The sequence below is a fragment of the Procambarus clarkii genome, chromosome 58 (genome assembly GCF_040958095.1).
Source record: "Procambarus clarkii isolate CNS0578487 chromosome 58, FALCON_Pclarkii_2.0, whole genome shotgun sequence".
NCBI lineage: Eukaryota > Metazoa > Arthropoda > Malacostraca > Decapoda > Cambaridae > Procambarus > Procambarus clarkii.
This window is the reverse complement of record NC_091207.1, coordinates 23,215,745-23,235,744: the sequence shown is the minus strand read 5'-3', so window position 1 is coordinate 23,235,744 and position 20,000 is coordinate 23,215,745. Positions and strand designations below refer to the sequence as shown.

Below are 20,000 nucleotides of genomic sequence, written 5' to 3'. Positions count from 1 at the left end.
ACCCGTCTCCTCACACCCTCACCCGTCTCCTCACACCCTCACCCATCTCCTCACACCCTCACCCGTCTCCTCACACCCTCACCCGTCTCCTCACACCCTCACCCATCTCCTCACACACTCACACTCACCCGTCTCCTCACACACTCACCCTCACACACTCACCCGTCTCCTCACACACTCACACTCATCCGTGCCGTCAAGGAGCAGCAAGAGAAGAAATATAATTGAACATAACTTCGACAAGGAAGAAAAATTGGACAAAGGAAAAAATCCTTTTTTCTATAAAGGTGACCAAGTCCGCCGGCCGCTTCTGGGAAGATGCTTTTATTTCTGCTCTTTGTGGTGAACAGCTGAACAGTTTTTTGTTCAGCTTTGTTCACGTGAACCCGTGGTGAGTTCCGGCGGGTCCGCACCAACCTCCTAAAATGAAAGTACTTGATGCAGTAGAAAGTACCAATATGTCGTGATGGACCGACTGAAAGTACTAATATGTCGAAGACTGTCAGAAAGTACCATTATGTCGTGATGGACCACCAGAAAGTACCAATATGTCGTGATGGACCGCCAGAAAGTACCAAAATGTCGTGATGGACCACCAGAAAGTACCAATATGTCGTGATGGACCACCAGAAAGTACCAATATGTCGTGATGGACCGCCAGAAAGTACCAAAATGTCGTGATGGATCGCCAGAAAGTACCAAAATGTGATGGACCACCAGAAAGTACCAAAATGTCGTGATGGACCACCAGAAAGTACCAAAATGTCGTGATGGACCACCAGAAAGTACCAATATGTCGTGATGGACCGCCAGAAAGTACCAAAATGTCGTGATGGACCGCCAGAAAGTACCAAAATGTGATGGACCACCAGAAAGTACCAAAATGTCGTGATGGACCACCAGAAAGTACCAAAATGCAGTGATGGACCGCCAGAAAGTACCAAAATGTCGTGATGGACCGCCAGAAAGTACCAAAATGTCGTGATGGGCCACCAGAAAGTACCAATATGTCGTGATGGACCGCCAGAAAGTACCAAAATGTCGTGATGGACCGCCAGAAAGTACCAAAATGTCGTGATGGACCGCCAGAAAGTACCAATATGTCGTGATGGACCGCCAGAAAGTACCAATATGTCGTGATGGACCGCCAGAAAGTACCAATATGTCGTGATGGACCGCCAGAAAGTACCAATATGTCGTGATGGACCGCCAGAAAGTACAGATTGTTACTATTGAATTAGGACAAACGGAATTTTGTTTATCTTAACAATAAAACGTGACCTAACCGCCGTAGGCCTAATACTCGCTATCTGAGGCCTAACACAGTACTTATATGTGCTATACTAAGCTTGGGAATATTTTAGTTTGGTTTTTAGATTTATATTTTAGAGTCGTGTCACTTAAGTAGTGGTCCAAACAATGCGCGCGTCACTTAGGTTGTGGTCCAAACAATGCGCGCGTCACTTAGGTTGTGGTCCAAACAATGCGCGCGTCACTTAGGTTGTGGTCCAAACAATGCGCGCGTCACTTAGGTTGTGGTCCAAACAATGCGCGCGTCACTTAGGTTGTGGTCCAAACAATGCGCGCGTCACTTAGGTTGTGGTCCAAACAATGCGCGCGTCACTTAGGTTGTGGTCCAAACAATGCGCGCGTCACTTAGGTTGTGGTCCAAACAATGCGCGCGTCACTTAGGTTGTGGTCCAAACAATGCGCGCATCACTTAGGTTGTGGTCCAAACAATGCGCGCATCACTTAGGTTGTGGTCCAAACAATGCGCGCGTCACTTAGGTTGTGGTCCAAACAATGCGCGCGTCACTTAGGTTGTGGTCCAAACAATGCGCGCGTCACTTTGGTTGTGGTCCAAACAATGCGCGCGTCACTTAGGTTGTGGTCCAAACAATGCGCGCGTCACTTAGGTTGTGGTCCAAACAGTGCGCGCGTCACTTAGGTTGTGGTCCAAACAATGCGCGCGTCACTTAGGTTGTGGTCCAAACAATGCGCGCGTCACTTAGGTTGTGGTCCAAACAATGCGCGCGTCACTTAGGTTGTGGTCCAAACAATGCGCGCGTCACTTAGGTTGTGGTCCAAACAATGCGCGCGTCACTTAGGTTGTGGTCCAAACAATGCGCGCGTCACTTAGGTTGTGGTCCAAACAATGCGCGCGTCACTTAGGTTGTGGTCCAAACAATGCGCGCGTCACTTCGTCATTCCGCAAATATGAATCTACTTTTTTTTCCTATGTTTAATTTGGCACAAGTCCTTTGTTTCCTTGATTGTATTTCTTAAATATTTCTTGTTCACTGCCATACACTGCTGTCACTTACTAAACGACTTTCATGTTTTGCTTTTTATTAAACTTGTCTCACTTTCATCCCCAGTACGTGTCTATCCCTATCTACTAGGTCATAAAAGTATTTGTGTGTACGTCTGATAACATACTCCTTGTGAAGGAGGAAATGTATATGTTTATCTCTCAGAATGTTCTGGCAATATGTTTATTTGTGATGTGTGTCTATGTATATATTAACACGTTGTACTGAATGGGGTGAGAATAGCTTGAGCTACCTCATCCCTTTGTGTGTATTTTACCTCAATAAACTTATTTCAATTTCAATTTCAATTCAATCCCTATCTATCCCCCCCAACCACTTGGGCTGGACGGTAGAGCGCCCGGTCTCGCTTCATGCAGGTCGGCGTTCAATCCCCCGACCGTCCACAAGTGGCTGGGCACCATTCCTTTCCTCCTCCGTCCCATCCAAAATCGTTATCCTGACCCCCTTCCCAGTGCTATATAGTGGCTTAAATGATGCTTTCCCTCTGATAATTCCCTTCCCAAACTAACGATACCCTAGTTGATAGTGTCTCAGGCTAACGATATCCTTCCTCTGAGGCTAACGAGCGGTCTCGGTGTTGCAGGTGCCGCAGGGGAGCACAGATGGCAAGTACCGCCTGCGGCTGGAGGGGAACGAGATCGGCGGCCTCACGGGGTCGGCCTTCGTCAACGAGACCGTGTTGGTGTTCAGCCCCCGCGGTGCCACCGTCCTCGTCCAGACTGATAAACCCATCTACAAGCAGGGAGACACAGGTGAGTGGGGGGGGGGGGGACACAGGTGAGTGGGGGGAGGGGGACACAGGTGAGTGGGGGGGGACACAGGTGAGTGGGGGGGACACAGGTGAGTGGGGGGACACAGGTGAGTGGGGGGGACACAGGTGAGTGGGGGGGGAGGACACAGGTGAGTGGGGGGGGAGGACACAGGTGAATGAAGTGGGGGGAAGAGGGGGGGGGGACACAGGTGAGTGGGGGAGGGGGGAAACAGGTGAGTGGGGGGAGGTGGGAAACAGGTGAGTGGGGGGAGGGGGGAAACAGGTGAGTGGGGGGAGGGGGGAAACAGGTGAGTGGGGGGAGGGGGAAACAGGTGAGTGGGGGGAGGGGAGGGGGGAACCAGGTGAGTGGGGGGGGGAGAGGGGGACACAGGTGATACCTGCTTGATGGGGTTCTGGGAGTTCTACTCCCCAAGCCCGGCCCGAGGCCAGGCTTGACTTGTGAGAGTTTGGTCCACCAGACTGTTGCTTGGTGCGGCCCGCAGGCCCACATACCCACCACAGCCCGGTTGGTCCGGCACTTCTCTTAGAAAACAGTCCAGTTTCCTCTTGAAGATGTCCACGGTTGTTCCGGCAATATTTCTTATGCTCGCTGGGAGGACGTTGAACAACCGCGGACCTCTGATGTTTATACAGTGTTCTCTGATTGTGCCTATGGCACCTCTGCTCTTCACTGGTTCTATTCTGCATTTTCTTTCATATCGTTCGCTCCAGTACGTTGTTATTTTACTGTGTAGATTTGGTACCTGGCCCTCCAGTATTTTCCATGTGTATATTATTTGGTATCTCTCTCGTCTCCTTTCTAGAGAGTATATTTAGAGAGCTTTGAGAAGATCCCAATAATTTAGGTATTTTATCTCGTCTATGCGTGCCGTATATGTTCTCTGTATTCCCTCTATCAGCAAACCTCCATACCTCTGAAGAGGTGTGGAGGTTTTCTATTTTGCTTTCACGACTGCAATGCGTACGTCACCAATGTACATGTGGCAGACGCTTCACGAAGCTGTCGGAATTAGCAGAATAGAAAATACGAGAGCAGCCGTACAGGGCCTGGGAGCACGGTCTAGTTAGAGTCCTTGAGAGTCTCTTCTCAGACTAGCCTCACCTGGTCCTGCTCCACGTTGATCGCTGGAATCTCCTCAATGATTTAACACTTTAAGGGACTCCTAGGGTCCTGTCGACCAGACCACACACTAGAAGCTAAAGGGACGACGACGTTTCGGTCTGTTCTGAACCATTCTCAAGTCGATACATACTTTAGCCACGTTATTGTGACTCATCGCCGTCCTAGGGTCCTCATCACATTTATAGTTTAGTGAATACAGGCAACTCGGTGTTGGAGACACTTAGAGCTGAAAGCTTGAGTAATGTTGGCAGTATTCAGAAGTGGTTCAACGGAAACACCGCATAAAGCTTAACAGTAGTTTATTTACTAACTTAACCACTAATACAAAGGGTGCTTGATTTACTTTAGATTGGCGTCAGCAAGGCTGTGGTTGCGTCAGGGAGACTCTTGACGTCTGGGTAATCGATTCGGATCCACTCATGGAGTATCACCTAACTTAACACAGTTGACAGCCAATCATTAACACGGCAACCTAACTGTCGGTATGCAAAGGGATCACAAGAGTTCCAACCGGATACTCGGTAATGATGATATGCAATAAACACAATGGCACTGTCAATGGGACAGGCAATAACATGCACAACAATTATATCACACAATAACTAAATGTGTGGTGTATGTGAAGCTCACATTCACAGACGAGTGTAATGTTGTGATACCACACAGATACACACACACACTGTCGGGTGTCTAGGTCTCCACCTATACCTGTGTCAGGTATAAGAAGGTGAGAACTGTGGTTGATTCCTCAGATCAACACAGACAGACACATTAAAACAAAGACAAGATCTTGTACTTACAGGTAGGCTACCTCTCTTATTCACTCACTCACTCACTCAGGCACATTTATGCAAGAACTCGTAGGTGACCTGACACCTGGTTTCGGCGACAGGTTTTCCCACAAACCGTACTTGACACGGAAGGTACTCGCAGGAGGGCGCGCTGTATGTCAACACACACGCGCGCGCACACTTGGCACTGGCGGTGAGTAAGGTGGTGACGTCACGTAGTACCATGAGGGAGGCAGCTGGCGACACGCTGGGGACAGAGTGCCGGCTGCAGGTTATATAGTACCATGCGGTACACTGTGGTAAAGTCACACACAGGTTACTTAGGCAGCAGCACTCCTTAGTTCACTCTAGGTCACTCACAACGATCTCCACTTGTCACTAGGGGTTACCTGATACCAGTCTGTTTCGCTCTGGTGATTTGTCACTAGGCTTCTAAACAATATAGTCACGATCGCGATTCCGGGCGAACGTTGGTATATCGAAAAGACACCGAGTTTAACTTGACGGTGAGGAATGGACGGTGTTCTTCTGTCTATTGGCCGATAGACAGAACAGGACACGTCCTCTGTGTACGGGCTCCCTCACGTGAATGCTCTTGCCAGCAGCTATGGGGCATCTCGTGGGACACACACAAGGGATTACAATTTGACCAATGGCATTGCAGCAAAAGAGCGGGAACCAATCATATTGATCGTCCCTTGATCAGTAGCAGAGGTGACGTCATGAACATGTCGCGACTACGTCATAGTTGTTATTCTCCATCGCTCTGGTCGAGGCTGACCCCAGAGGTCAGTCTGTCCCCTCGCTGGCATCCCCTCTCCCTCTCTCACCTATGTACTCACTGTCCCTTGTGACAAGTATGCTTAACTTCCCTGTATCTACTTCCTGCCTGGACATACGGCGGCCTCCGTATTATAAACGTATTCCTGGTTAAGTGGGCATCTTGGGGATACCCAACATGACAGATTACTATCCAGGGTTAACAGAGATAGGGCTTGTGCACGAAATCGGTGCATTGTGCACTGCACTGAGCCATTCAAGTCAGCTGTGAGAGAATCTTGAGAAACCATTCTCTCACAAGGGGAAGTGAGTACCGAGCAGTACTCAAGATGGGACAACACAAGTAACTTGAAGAGTACAACCATTGTGATGGGATCCCTGGATTTGAAAGTTCTCGTAATCCATCCTATCATTTTTCTGGCTGACAATATTTGCTTGGTTATGCTCCCTAAACGTTAGATCGTTGGACATCATTATTCCCAAATCCTTGACATGCTGTTTTCCTACTATGGGCAGATTCGATTGTGTTTTGTACCCTGTATTATGTTTAAGGTCCTCATTTTTGCCGTACCTGAGTATCTGAAATTTATCACTATTAAACAACATGTTATTTTCTGCTGCCCAATCGAAAACTTTGTTGATATCTGCTTGTAATTTTTCAATGTCTTCAGCAGAGGTAATTTTCATGATGATTTTTGTGTCATCTGCAAAAGATGACACGAAGCTGTGACGTGTATTTTTATCTATATCTGATATGAGAATAAGGAACAGTAGCGGTGCAAGGACTGTACCTTGAGGTACAAAGCTTTTAACTGCGCTTGGACTCGATTTTATTTGATTGACTGTTACTTTGTGTTCTGTTCGACAGGAAATTGAGTATCCAGCATCCTACTTTACCAGTTATTCCCATTGACCTCATTTTGTGTGCTATCACCCCATGGTCACATTTGTCGAACGCCTTTGCAAAGTCTGTGTACACAACATCTGCATTTTGCTTTTCTTCTAGAGCTTCTGTGATTTTGTCATAGGATTTGAGTAACTGTGACAGACAGGATCTGACCGCTCTAAATCCATGTTGTCCTGGATTGTGTAGCTCATTATTTTCCATAAAACTAGAAATTTGATTCCTAATCACTCTTTCAAATACTTATTATGTGTGATGTTAGTGCAACTGGTCTATAATTTTTTGCCAAGGCTTTACTACCCCACTTGTGCAGAGGAGCTATATCTGCAGATTTAATTGCAGCTGGTATCTCCCCTGTATCCAGGCTCTTTCTCCATATTACGATTAGGGCTCGCGCTACTGGTACTTTACGTTTCTTTATGAATATCGAATTCCATGAGTCAGGCCCAGGAGCTGAGTGCATGGGCATATCGTCAATTTATCTTTCAAAGTCTTCCAAGTTCGTGTTAATATCCGTTATATTATCTGCAGCTTGAATGTCATTCATAAAGAAGCTGTCTGGGTCATCAACTTTCATGTTGTTTATTAGTGTGCTAAACTTAGCCTCATACTGGCTTCTTAGAATTTCACTAATCTCTTTGTTGTCCTCTGTGTACGTACCTTCATTTGTAATTAACGGTTCAATATTGGTCGAGGTTTTTTATTTTGATTTTGCAAATGTGAAAAAATATTTTGGATTTTTCTTTATCTCTTGTAGCTTTCTGTTCCAATTCCATTTCCTCAGACTCATATGATCGCTTCAACGTTTGTTCTATTTCTTCGATCTCCCTGCTTAGGCTTGTTTTCCTTGCTTGTGATAGTTGTGTCTACCGAGGCATTTCCGTTATTTTTTCCTTCTCCTGTACAGTCGTCTGCGTTCTCTTTCTAGAGTGGTCCTCTTTCTGCCCCTCCTCACAGGCACGTGCTTCAAGCAGACCTTGTAAGCTTCAGCTGTCAGTTGAGCTATTCCCTGTGTGGGAGTTTTGTCGCTTAAGACCGTCTCCCATTGAATGGTTGCAAGGTCTACATTTATTTTTTCCCAGTCGATCCTCTTATTGTTGAAATTGAATTGATTGAATACTCCTTCTCGCTTGTTGGGTCTCTTAGACCTACTACTGTTATTTATGCTAGTTCGCACTTCAATGAGCTTATGGTCTGAGTATGACGTATCTGAGATTGTAATGTCTGTGATTAGTTTATCATTGTTTGTGAATAACAAGTCTAGTGTGTTTTCGTTCCTAGTTGGTTCTGTAATCTGTTGACTGCGCGAGAATTTGTCACAGAATCTCAAAAGTTCTCTGACCTGTGGTTGGTTATTTCTCGGGTCATTCCCTGCTATGATATCTGTGTTTACCATTCTCCATCTTAGACTCGGTAAATTGAAATCTCCAAGGAAAATAATATCTGGAGCTGGGTTTGCTAGGTTATCAAGTATGTTCTCTATTTTGTGCATCTGCTCTGTGAATTCCTCAACCGTCGTATCTGGGGGTTTATATACGGTGAGTGGGGTGTGGGGTGAGGGAGACTTTTTATTATTATTTTTCTACCACGAACGTGGCCACACTTTTACAATGCTTATCAGCATATATACATTTTCTTCTGTCCTCCATGGACAGGGTTAAAGAGGTGTTAAACATATAGTTCAGGGATTTATTGACCAATCAACCACAGAAGGTGATTGTAGTGCTTTTAAAATGCTTATCTAATCTACAGATATAAATACATAGACACACTGAGTTACGTCTGCCCTACATAAAGTGGTCGATGTGTTCTTTACATAGAGTCATTAATGTGTTTTTACATAGGACACGCGCGTGTGCTTGAGTGCACGAGAGTAGCTGTGTCCAAGGTGGGTTGCGTGTGCGTGAGAGTGTGTCCAAGAGTGTGTGCGTGTGTAACACTGTAAAAGTGTTTGGTTTAGGTTAATACATACATAGAGTACATGAGTCACAGACAAGGATCGGAGAGGCGCCAGTTGTCTGCCTGAGATCTCACACCTCAAAGCGTTAATGACCCCAAGTGACCTGAGGTCAGATCATGAGAATTTCACCTTGCTTCCGCTAAGCTTATAATTGTAGTCTGGTAGCCTTCAAACATGCCGACGTTTAAGGAGTGGCTTGGTAGTGCCGGAGGCTATCTACTTGTGGGCGGAGTTAGCTACTAGGTTCCCCAATATAAACTCGGAGAGCTATCCAGCATGAGGCATTAACAGACAGAACGGCAGTCAGGATTGCAGAAGAGACGGCCTAGCAGGAAGGCTGTCGGCCGGCAGGGCGGGAGTCTCTGTCAACTACAGACCCCCCCCCCCTCTATCCAGCTATAGGCAGAGACACTTGGTGAGTGAACAGTAAGGTGACTTGTCGTGTTTTACAAGTGTTGTGTGATGATCAGGGGCAGTCAAGTTGTAGGGTTCTCGAATTCTTGGATGATGACTCACTTTGCATATTAAACTGGAACATTTTAATTGAATTGCTAAATTATGATACTTCATGTGAAATATAATTATGAATTTATTATTTAAATTGTGTTTAACTTTGTTCCCTAGAGCTTTGAGTTGAGGATTTGAGAAAGCCTCTGTGGTTACTGGGTTCATGATATAAATGAGTACATGTTTGGAGTTGATACATGGTACAGAGGGAACATACTAATAATGAACTCATGATAACATCCTTTGAGAATTTTGTGATACAGGCAAGTTCCATTCCCTGTCTTGTATGTAATGATCATGAATGGATGGTGGCAGCATTTCGTCTTCTACTATCTACTTTCTACTTCTACTATCTACTCTTCTACTTCTACCTATCTACACCTCTCCCTCCACCCCTCTCTAAACTCTCACTTTCAGCTAATGACCCTTCTCGCCCCTCCCACCTCTACCTCTCTCACCCCAAACCCTCACTAATTACTTCACTATTCATTTCTTTCCTTTCGTTTTCTCTTATACGTTTGTGGCAATGATTCTGTATTCTAGAGTTCTCTCTAGAGTTTCGGGTAGCCGATCCTTTTACGGCGCCTTGTAGTCTTAGCACCTAGGTAGTCGAATACCTAGGTTACAAGGTGTTGAACGAGAGAGGCTGCCTTAGGAACTCTGGAGGTGCTCTGGAATAGTTAGCTAACTGAGGACGGAATAACGGACTAGAGAGAGCTGTTTCCCCCGGCCTCGTTAGTTAACTGGGGGGTGGAATAATGGACAAGATAGAGCTATTTCTCCAACCCCCCGTTACAATGGTGGCAGCGGTGGGATTGGAGAAATAGCTCTATCTTGTCCATTATTCCACCCCCCAGTTAACTAACGAGGCCGGGGGAAACAGCTCTCTCTAGTCCGTTATTCCGTCCTCAGTTAGCTAACTATTCCAGAGCACCTCCAGAGTTCCTAAGGCAGCCTCTCTCGTTCAACACCTTGTAACCTAGGTATTCGACTACCTAGGTGCTAAGACTACAAGGCGCCGTAAAAGGATCGGCTACCCGAAACTCTAGAGAGAACTCTAGAATACAGAATCATTGCCACAAACGTATAAGAGAAAACGAAAGGAAAGAAATGAATAGTGAAGTAATTAGTGAGGGTTTGGGGTGAGAGAGGTAGAGGTGGGAGGGGCGAGAAGGGTCATTAGCTGAAAGTGAGAGTTTAGAGAGGGGTGGAGGGAGAGGTGTAGATAGGTAGAAGTAGAAGAGTAGATAGTAGAAGTAGAAAGTAGATAGTAGAAGACGAAATGCTGCCACCATCCATTCATGATCATTACATACAAGACAGGGAATGGAACTTGCCTGTATCACAAAATTCTCAAAGGATGTTATCATGAGTTCATTATTAGTATGTTCCCTCTGTACCATGTATCAACTCCAAACATGTACTCATTTATATCATGAACCCAGTAACCACAGAGGCTTTCTCAAATCCTCAACTCAAAGCTCTAGCCCCCCGTTACACGTGGGCACCCACCCAGGGGGCCGCCCCCCCTGCCTCACCCACCCAGGGGGCCGCCCCCCCCTGCCTCACCCACCCAGGGGGCCGCCCCCCCCTGCCTCACCCACCCAGGGGGCCGCCCCCCCTGCCTCACCCACCCAGGGGGCCGCCCCCCCTGCCTCACCCACCCAGGGGGCCGCCCCCCCTGCCTCACCCACCCAGGGGGCCGCCCCCCCTGCCTCACCCACCCAGGGGGCCGCCCCCCCTGCCTCACCCACCCAGGGGGCCGCCCCCCCTGCCTCACCCACCCAGGGGGCCGCCCCCCCTGCCTCACCCACCCAGGGGGCCGCCCCCCCTGCCTCACCCACCCAGGGGGCCGCCCCCCCTGCCTCACCCACCCAGGGGGCCGCCCCCCTTGCCTCACCCACCCAGGGGGCCGCCCCCCCTGCCTCACCCACCCAGGGGGCCGCCCCCCCTGCCTCACCCACCCAGGGGGCCGCCCCCCCTGCCTCACCCACCCAGGGGGCCGCCCCCCCTGCCTCACCCACCCAGGGGGCCGCCCCCCCTGCCTCACCCACCCAGGGGGCCGCCCCCCCTGCCTCACCCATCCAGGGCCCCCCCTGCCTCACTCACCCAGGGCCCCCCCTGCCACACCTGTGCACCGTTAATCGACCGGCCAGTCGAGGCCACCAGTGTTGCTCTATTTACATGTTCCTCCTTCACTACCATGTGTCCCCTCTTGTAGTAGTGTCCCCTCTTGTGGTAGTGTCCCCTCTTGTGGTAGTGTCCCCCTCTTGTGGTAGTGTCCCCCTCTTGTGGTAGTGTCCCCTCTTGTGGCAGTGTCCCACTCTTGTGGCAGTGTCCCCTCTTGTGGTAGTGTCCCCTCTTGTGGTAGTGTCCCCCTCTTGTGGCAGTGTCCCACTCTTGTGGCAGTGTCCCACTCTTGTGGCAGTGTCCCACTCTTGTGGCAGTGTCCCACTCTTGTGGCAGTGTCCCACTCTTGTGGCAGTGTCCCCTCTTGTGGTAGTGTCCCCCTCTTGTGGTAGTGTCCCCCTCTTGTGGTAGTGTCCCCTCTTGTGGCAGTGTCCCCTCTTGTGGCAGTGTCCCCTCTTGTGGCAGTGTCCCCTCTTGTGGTAGTGTCCCACTCTTGTGGCAGTGTCCCCTTCTTTTGGCAGTGTCCCCCTCTTGTGGTAGTGTCCCCTCTTGTGGTAGTGTCCCCCTCTTGTGGCAGTGTCCCCCCTCTTGTGGCAGTGTCCCCCCTCTTGTGGCAGTGTCCCCCCTCTTGTGGCAGTGTCCCCCCCTCTTGTGGCAGTGTCCCCTCTTGTGGCAGTGTCCCCCCTCTTGTGGCAGTGTCCCCCCTCTTGTGGCAGTGTCCCCCCCTCTTGTGGCAGTGTCCCCCCCTCTTGTGGCAGTGTCCCCCCCTCTTGTGGCAGTGTCCCCCCCTCTTGTGGCAGTGTCCCCCCTCTTGTGGCAGTGTCCCCCCCTCTTGTGGCAGTGTCCCCCCTCTTGTGGCAGTGTCCCCCCTCTTGTGGCAGTGTCCCCCTCTTGTGGCAGTGTCCCCCTCTTGTGGCAGTGTCCCCCCTCTTGTGGCAGTGTCCCCCCCTCTTGTGGCAGTGTCCCCTCTTGTGGTAGTGTCCCCTCTTGTGGTAGTGTCCCCTCTTGTGGCAGTGTCCCACTCTTGTGGCAGTGTCCCCCTCTTGTGGCAGTGTCCCCTCTTGTGGTAGTGTCCCCTCTTGTGGTAGTGTCCCCTCTTGTGGCAGTGTCCCCTCTTGTGGCAGTGTCCCACTCTTGTGGTAGTGTCCCCCTCTTGTGGTAGTGTCCCCTCTTGTGGCAGTGTCCCCTCTTGTGGCAGTGTCCCCTCTTGTGGTAGTGTCCCCTCTTGTGGCAGTGTCCCCTCTTGTGGTAGTGTCCCCCCTCTTGTGGTAGTGTCCCCTCTTGTGGCAGTGTCCCCTCTTGTGGCAGTGTCCCCTCTTGTGGCAGTGTCCCCTCTTGTGGTAGTGTCCCCTCTTGTGGCAGTGTCCCCTCTTGTGGTAGTGTCCCCCTCTTGTGGCAGTGTCCCCTCTTGTGGTAGTGTCCCCTCTTGTGGCAGTGTCCCCTCTTGTGGTAGTGTCCCCTCTTGTGGCAGTGTCCCCTCTTGTGGTAGTGTCCCCCTCTTGTGGTAGTGTCCCACTCTTGTGGTAGTGTCCCCTCTTGTGGCAGTGTCCCCTCTTGTGGCAGTGTCCCCTCTTGTGGTAGTGTCCCCTCTTGTGGTAGTGTCCCACTCTTGTGGTAGTGTCCCACTCTTGTGGCAGTGTCCCCCTCTTGTGGTAGTGTCCCCTCTTGTGGTAGTGTCCCCTCTTGTGGCAGTGTCCTCTCGTGTGGCAGTGTTCCCTCTTGTGGCAGTGTCCCCTCTTGTGGTAGTGTCCCCTCTTGTGGTAGTGTCCCCCTCTTGTGGTAGTGTCCCCCTCTTGTGGTAGTGTCCCCTCTTGTGGTAGTGTCCCCCTCTTGTGGCAGTGTCCCCCTCTTGTGGCAGTGTCCCCCCTCTTGTGGCAGTGTCCCCCCTCTTGTGGCAGTGTCCCCCCTCTTGTGGCAGTGTCCCCCCCTCTTGTGGCAGTGTCCCCCCTCTTGTGGCAGTGTCCCCTCTTGTGGCAGTGTCCCCCTCTTGTGGCAGTGTCCCCTCTTGTGGTAGTGTCCCACTCTTGTGGCAGTGTCCCCCCTCTTGTGGTAGTGTCCCCTCTTGTGGTAGTGTCCCCCTCTTGTGGTAGTGTCCCCCTCTTGTGGTAGTGTCCCCCTCTTGTGGTAGTGTCCCCCTCTTGTAGTAGTGTCCCCTCTTGTGGCAGTGTCCCCTCTTCTGGTAGTGTCCCCTCTTGTGGCAGTGTCCCTCTCTTGTGGCAGTGTCCCCTCTTGTGGTAGTGTCCCCCTCTTGTGGTAGTGTCCCCCTCTTGTGGCAGTGTCCCCTCTTGTGGTAGTGTCCCCTCTTGTGGCAGTGTCCCTCTCTTGTGGCAGTGTCCCCTCTTGTGGCAGTGTCCCCTCTTGTGGTAGTGTCCCCTCTTGTGGCAGTGTCCCCTCTTGTGGTAGTGTCCCCTCTTGTGGCAGTGTCCCCCTCTTGTGGCAGTGTCCCCTCTTGTGGCAGTGTCCCCCTCTTGTGGCAGTGTCCCCTCTTGTGGTAGTGTCCCCTCTTGTGGCAGTGTCCCACTCTTGTGGTAGTGTCCCACTCTTGTGGTAGTGTCCCCCTCTTGTGGCAGTGTCCCACTCTTGTGGTAGTGTCCCCCTCTTGTGGCAGTGTCCCACTCTTGTGGTAGTGTCCCCTCTTGTGGTAGTGTCCCCTCTTGTGGTAGTGTCCCCCTCTTGTGGCAGTGTCCCACTCTTGTGGTAGTGTCCCCTCTTGTGGCAGTGTCCTCTCGTGTGGCAGTGTCCCCTCTTGTGGTAGTGTCCCCCTCTTGTGGTAGTGTCCCCCTCTTGTGGTAGTGTCCCCTCTTGTGGTAGTGTCCCACTCTTGTGGTAGTGTCCCCTCTTGTGGCAGTGTCCCCTCTTGTGGTAGTGTCCCCTCTTGTGGTAGTGTCCCACTCTTGTGGTAGTGTCCCACTCTTGTGGCAGTGTCCCACTCTTGTGGTAGTGTCCCCTCTTGTGGCAGTGTCCCACTCTTGTGGTAGTGTCCCCTCTTGTGGCAGTGTCCCACTCTTGTGGCAGTGTCCCACTCTTGTGGTAGTGTCCCACTCTTGTGGCAGTGTCCCACTCTTGTGGCAGTGTCCCACTCTTGTGGTAGTGTCCCCTCTTGTGGTAGTGTCCCCTCTTGTGGCAGTGTCCCACTCTTGTGGTAGTGTCCCCTCTTGTGGTAGTGTCCCCTCTTGTGGTAGTGTCCCCTCTTGTGGTAGTGTCCCCTCTTGTGGCAGTGTCCCACTCTTGTGGTAGTGTCCCCTCTTGTGGTAGTGTCCCCTCTTGTGGTAGTGTCCCCTCTTGTGGCAGTGTCCCACTCTTGTGGTAGTGTCCCCTCTTGTGGTAGTGTCCCCTCTTGTGGTAGTGTCCCCTCTTGTGGTAGTGTCCCCTCTTGTGGTAGTGTCCCCTCTTGTGGTAGTGTCCCACTCTTGTGGTAGTGTCCCCTCTTGTGGTAGTGTCCCCTCTTGTGGTAGTGTCCCCTCTTGTGGTAGTGTCCCCTCTTGTGGTAGTGTCCCACTCTTGTGGTAGTGTCCCACTCTTGTGGTAGTGTCCCCTCTTGTGGTAGTGTCCCCTCTTGTGGTAGTGTCCCCTCTTGTGGCAGTGTCCCCTCTTGTGGTAGTGTCCCACTCTTGTGGTAGTGTCCCACTCTTGTGGTAGTGTCCCACTCTTGTGGTAGTGTCCCCTCTTGTGGTAGTGTCCCCTCTTGTGGTAGTGTCCCCTCTTGTGGTAGTGTCCCCTCTTGTGGTAGTGTCCCCTCTTGTGGTAGTGTCCCCTCTTGTGGTAGTGTCCCACTCTTGTGGTAGTGTCCCCTCTTGTGGTAGTGTCCCCTCTTGTGGCAGTGTCCCCTCTTGTGGTAGTGTCCCACTCTTGTGGTAGTGTCCCACTCTTGTGGTAGTGTCCCCTCTTGTGGTAGTGTCCCCTCTTGTGGTAGTGTCCCCTCTTGTGGCAGTGTCCCACTCTTGTGGTAGTGTCCCCTCTTGTGGTAGTGTCCCCTCTTGTGGTAGTGTCCCCTCTTGTGGTAGTGTCCCACTCTTGTGGTAGTGTCCCCTCTTGTGGTAGTGTCCCCTCTTGTGGTAGTGTCCCCTCTTGTGGCAGTGTCCCCTCTTGTGGTAGTGTCCCACTCTTGTGGTAGTGTCCCCTCTTGTGGCAGTGTCCCCTCTTGTGGTAGTGTCCCCCTCTTGTGGCAGTGTCCCCTCTTGTGGTAGTGTCCCCTCTTGTGGTAGTGTCCCCTCTTGTGGCAGTGTCCCCTCTTGTGGCAGTGTCCCCCTCTTGTGGTAGTGTCCCCTCTTGTGGTAGTGTCCCCCTCTTGTGGTAGTGTCCCACTCTTGTGGTAGTGTCCCCCTCTTGTGGTAGTGTCCCACTCTTGTGGTAGTGTCCCACTCTTGTGGTAGTGTCCCCCTCTTGTGGTAGTGTCCCACTCTTGTGGTAGTGTCCCCCTCTTATGGTAGTGCCCCCCTCTTGTGGCAGTGTCCCCTCTTGTGGTAGTGTCCCACTCTTGTGGTAGTGTCCCCTCTTGTGGCAGTGTCCCACTCTTGTGGTAGTGTCCCCTCTTGTGGTAGTGTCCCCTCTTGTGGTAGTGTCCCCTCTTGTGGCAGTGTCCCCTCTTGTGGTAGTGTCCCACTCTTGTGGTAGTGTCCCCTCTTGTGGCAGTGTCCCCTCTTGTGGTAGTGTCCCCCTCTTGTGGCAGTGTCCCCTCTTGTGGTAGTGTCCCCTCTTGTGGTAGTGTCCCCTCTTGTGGCAGTGTCCCCTCTTGTGGTAGTGTCCCCCTCTTGTGGTAGTGTCCCCTCTTGTGGTAGTGTCCCCCTCTTGTGGTAGTGTCCCACTCTTGTGGTAGTGTCCCCCTCTTGTGGTAGTGTCCCCCTCTTGTGGTAGTGTCCCACTCTTGTGGTAGTGTCCCACTCTTGTGGTAGTGTCCCACTCTTGTGGTAGTGTCCCCCTCTTGTGGTAGTGTCCCACTCTTGTGGTAGTGTCCCCCTCTTGTGGTAGTGTCCCACTCTTGTGGTAGTGTCCCACTCTTGTGGTAGTGTCCCCCTCTTGTGGTAGTGCCCCCCTCTTGTAGCAACGAGACCCTTTCCGGAGGGGACTGAGCTACGAGGAAAGACTGGCAGAAGATGGGAGCTTGGCACTCGAGGAGAGTTGAGGGAGACATAATAACGACATACAAGATTGAAAGGGAACCGGACACAGGGTTAGAACTATCAATAAGTGGAACAGCTTAGACGCACAAGTCGTTGAAGTTAATATTCGATTCACTATTGTAATATAAGTGTGATAAGAGCTTGAGAATTGAGTCCTTGTTTTAATTTAAGAAGATTCGAATTTAAGAAGATTCTGATAACAGGGATACGATCCTAGTTCGACCCTGTAAAGTACATCTAGGTTATCTTCTTATCCTGAGGTTATCTTGAGGTGATTTCGGGGCTTAGCGTCCCCGCGGCCCGGTCCTCGACCAGGCCTACTTTTTGTTACACACCCCCAGGAAGCAGCTCGTAGCTGCTGTCTAACTCCCTTGGTACCTATTTACTGCTAGATGAACAGACGCATCAGGGTGAGAGAAACCCGGCCCATTTGTTTCCACCTCCACTTGGGGGATCGAACCCGGAACCTCAGGACTACGAATCCGAAGCACTGTCCACTAATACGTCAGGCCCCCCTGACAAAGGAGTATGCAGCTCCAGCATGGAGTCCATATCTAGTCAAGGATAAGACTAAACTGGAAAAGGTTCAAAGGTTTGCCACCAGACTAGTACCCGAGCTGAGAGGTATGAGCTACGAGGAGAGACTACGGGAATTAAACCTCACGTCGCTGGAAGACAGAAGAGTTAGGGGGGGACATGATCACCACATTCTGAAGGGAATTGATAGGGTAGATAAAGACAGGCTATTTAACACAAGGGGCACACGCACAAGGGGACACAGGTGGAAACTGAGTACCCAAATGAGCCACAGAGAAATTAGAAAGAACTTTTTTAGTGTCAGAGTGGTTGACAAATGGAATGCATTAGGAAGTGATGTGGTGGAGGCTGACTCCATACACAGTTTCAAGTGTAGATATGATAGAGCCCAATTGGCTCAGGAATCTGTACACCTGTTGATTGACGGTTGAGAGGCGGGACCAAAGAGCCAGAGCTCAACCCCCGCAAACACAACTAGGTGAGTAAACACTATCTGGGAGATGTGCAGTGGGAGGAAGAAATTAGAGGAAAAATAACCCAAGATATGATGGACCTAGTCATACAGAAATGCCAGGAGGCCGAAGAGAGACTTATACCAACAGTAAAGGGAAAAAATAAGAAGGAATATAATAACCCATGGTTTAATAGACAGTGTCAGGAAGCAAAAATGGCCAGCAGGCGGGAGTGGAGGAAGTACAGAAGACAAAAGACAGAGGACAACAGAATCAGATGCAACAGAGCTGGGAACGATTACATTAACATAAGACGAACATCGGAAAGGGACTATGAGAACGATATTGCAATCAAAGCGAAAAAACAACCTAAGTTACTATACAGCCATATAAGAAGAAAAATGTCGGTGAACGACCAAGTGACAAGACTAAGGAAGACAGAGGGGGCATATACTGAAAGTGACAAGGAAATCTGCGAGGCACTGAATGCCAATTTCCATGGAGTGTTCACTACCGAGCCTGAGCAGCTCCCATTGTTGGAAGGGGTTACCCTAGATGAAAGACTATCAGATATAGAGGTGACAGCAGAGGAGGTAATGAAACAGTTGACAACTCTAGATGCAACTAAAGCAGTTGGACCAGACAAAGTATCACCGTGGATACTAAAAGAAGCAGCGCAGGCCCTCAGCGTGCCTCTGGCAATAATCTTTAATGAGTCACTTATGTCAGGAGTATTGCCCAGTTGCTGGAAGAAGGCAAATGTCGTACCGATCTTCAAGAAAGGTGATAGGGAGGAGGCACTTAACTATAGACCTGTATCACTGACAAGCATCCCCTGTAAAATACTGGGAAGAATAATTAGGCTACGACTGGTTGCACACCTGGAGAACATTAGGTTTGTGAACAAACTTCAACATGGGTTCTGGACAGGGAAATCGTGCCTAACAAACCTTCTGGAATTCTATGATAAAATAACGAGGATAAGACAGGACAGAGATGGTTGGGCAGACTGCATATTTCTGGACTGCCAAAAAGGCTTTGATACAGTACCGCACATGAGACTGCTATTCAAGCTCGAGAGGCAGGCGGGGGTGGGGGGAAAGGTCCTAGCATGGATAAGGAACTACCTAACAGGAAAGAGCCAGAGAGTTACGGTAAGGGGGCGAGAAGTCGGACTGGCGAACAGTAACAAGTGGAGTACCACAAGGATCGGTGCTGAGACCAATTCTATTTCTAGTATATGTTAACGTCATGTTTACAGGAGTAGAGTCCTACATGTCGATTTTTGCGGATGACGCAAAGTTGATGAGAAGAGTTGTGACAGATGAGGATTGCAGGATCCTCCAAGAGGACCTGAACAGGTTGCAGAGATGGTCAGAGAAATGGCTACTGGAGTTCAACACGAGCAAATGTAAAGTTATGGAAATGGGACTAGATGATAGGAGACCAAAGGGACAGTACACAATGAAGAGGAACAGCCTACCTGTAACGACGCGAGAAAGAGACCTGGGGGTGGACGTAATACCTAATCTATCTCCTGAGGCACATATTAATAGGATAACGACAGCAGCGTGCTCTACACTGGCAAAAGTTAGAACATCATTCAGAAACCTAAGTAAGGAGGCATTTAGGGCGCTTTACACTGCCTACGTGAAGCAAGTCTTAGAGTATGCCGCCTTATCATGGAGTCCCCATCTGAAGAAGCATATAAGGAAACTGGAAAAGGTTCAGAGGTTTGCAACGAGACTCGTCCCAGAGCTACGGGGGATGGGGTATGAGGAGCGCCTGAAAGAACTGTGCCTTACGACACTAGAAAGAAGAAGGGAGAGGGGGGACATGATAGGAACGTATAAAATACTCAGAGGGATTGACAGAGTGGACATAGACGAAATGTTCACACGGAATAGTAACAGAACGAGGGGACATGGGTGGAAGCTGGAAACTCAGATGAGTCACAGGGATGTTAGGAAGTTTTCTTTTAGCGTGAGAGTAGTGGGAAAATGGAATGCACTTGGGGAACAGGTTGTGGAAGCAAATACTATTCATAATTTTAAAACCAGGTATGATAGGGAAATAGGACAGGAGTCATTGCTGTAAACAACCGATGCTCGAAAGGCGGGATCCAAGAGTCAATGCTCGATCCTGCAGACACAATTAGGTGAGTATACACACACACACACACACACACACACACACACACACACACACACACACACACACACACACACACACACACACACACACAGGACACATACAAGACACAGTGCGAGGAGTATACATGTATGCAGAGCTTTCCAACTTCAGAATCACTGTTAAATTCATGAAATACTCATGAAAATATTCGCAACTGTTGAGAGACCAAAATTGGAAGATGCAGCAGTTGTACAACGGTGCCCACATCTCAAGAAGTACATTAATCAACTTGAACATTTGCAAAGACATAGAACAAAAACGTTTCCAGAACACACAAGCAAGAGTTATGAAGAGAGGCTACAGGTGTTCAATATGCCAAAGCTAGAAGATATTAGAAGAAAAGAGGGGCATATGATCACTACGTACAAGATAACTGGAATCGTCAAACATGACAAAAA

At 50.0% G+C, this 20,000-nt stretch overlaps 1 protein-coding gene across 1 annotated transcript in view; it reads left to right on the top strand.

Annotated features, from left to right (window-relative positions):
• LOC123767956 (CD109 antigen) overlaps nt 1-20,000 on the top strand; it is a 457,870-nt gene that overhangs the window by 251,080 nt on the left and 186,790 nt on the right. The window contains exon 3 of the mRNA XM_069306687.1: nt 2,917-3,085. Coding sequence (XP_069162788.1) covers nt 2,917-3,085 — 169 coding nt within the window. The remainder of the gene's footprint in view (nt 1-2,916; nt 3,086-20,000) is intronic.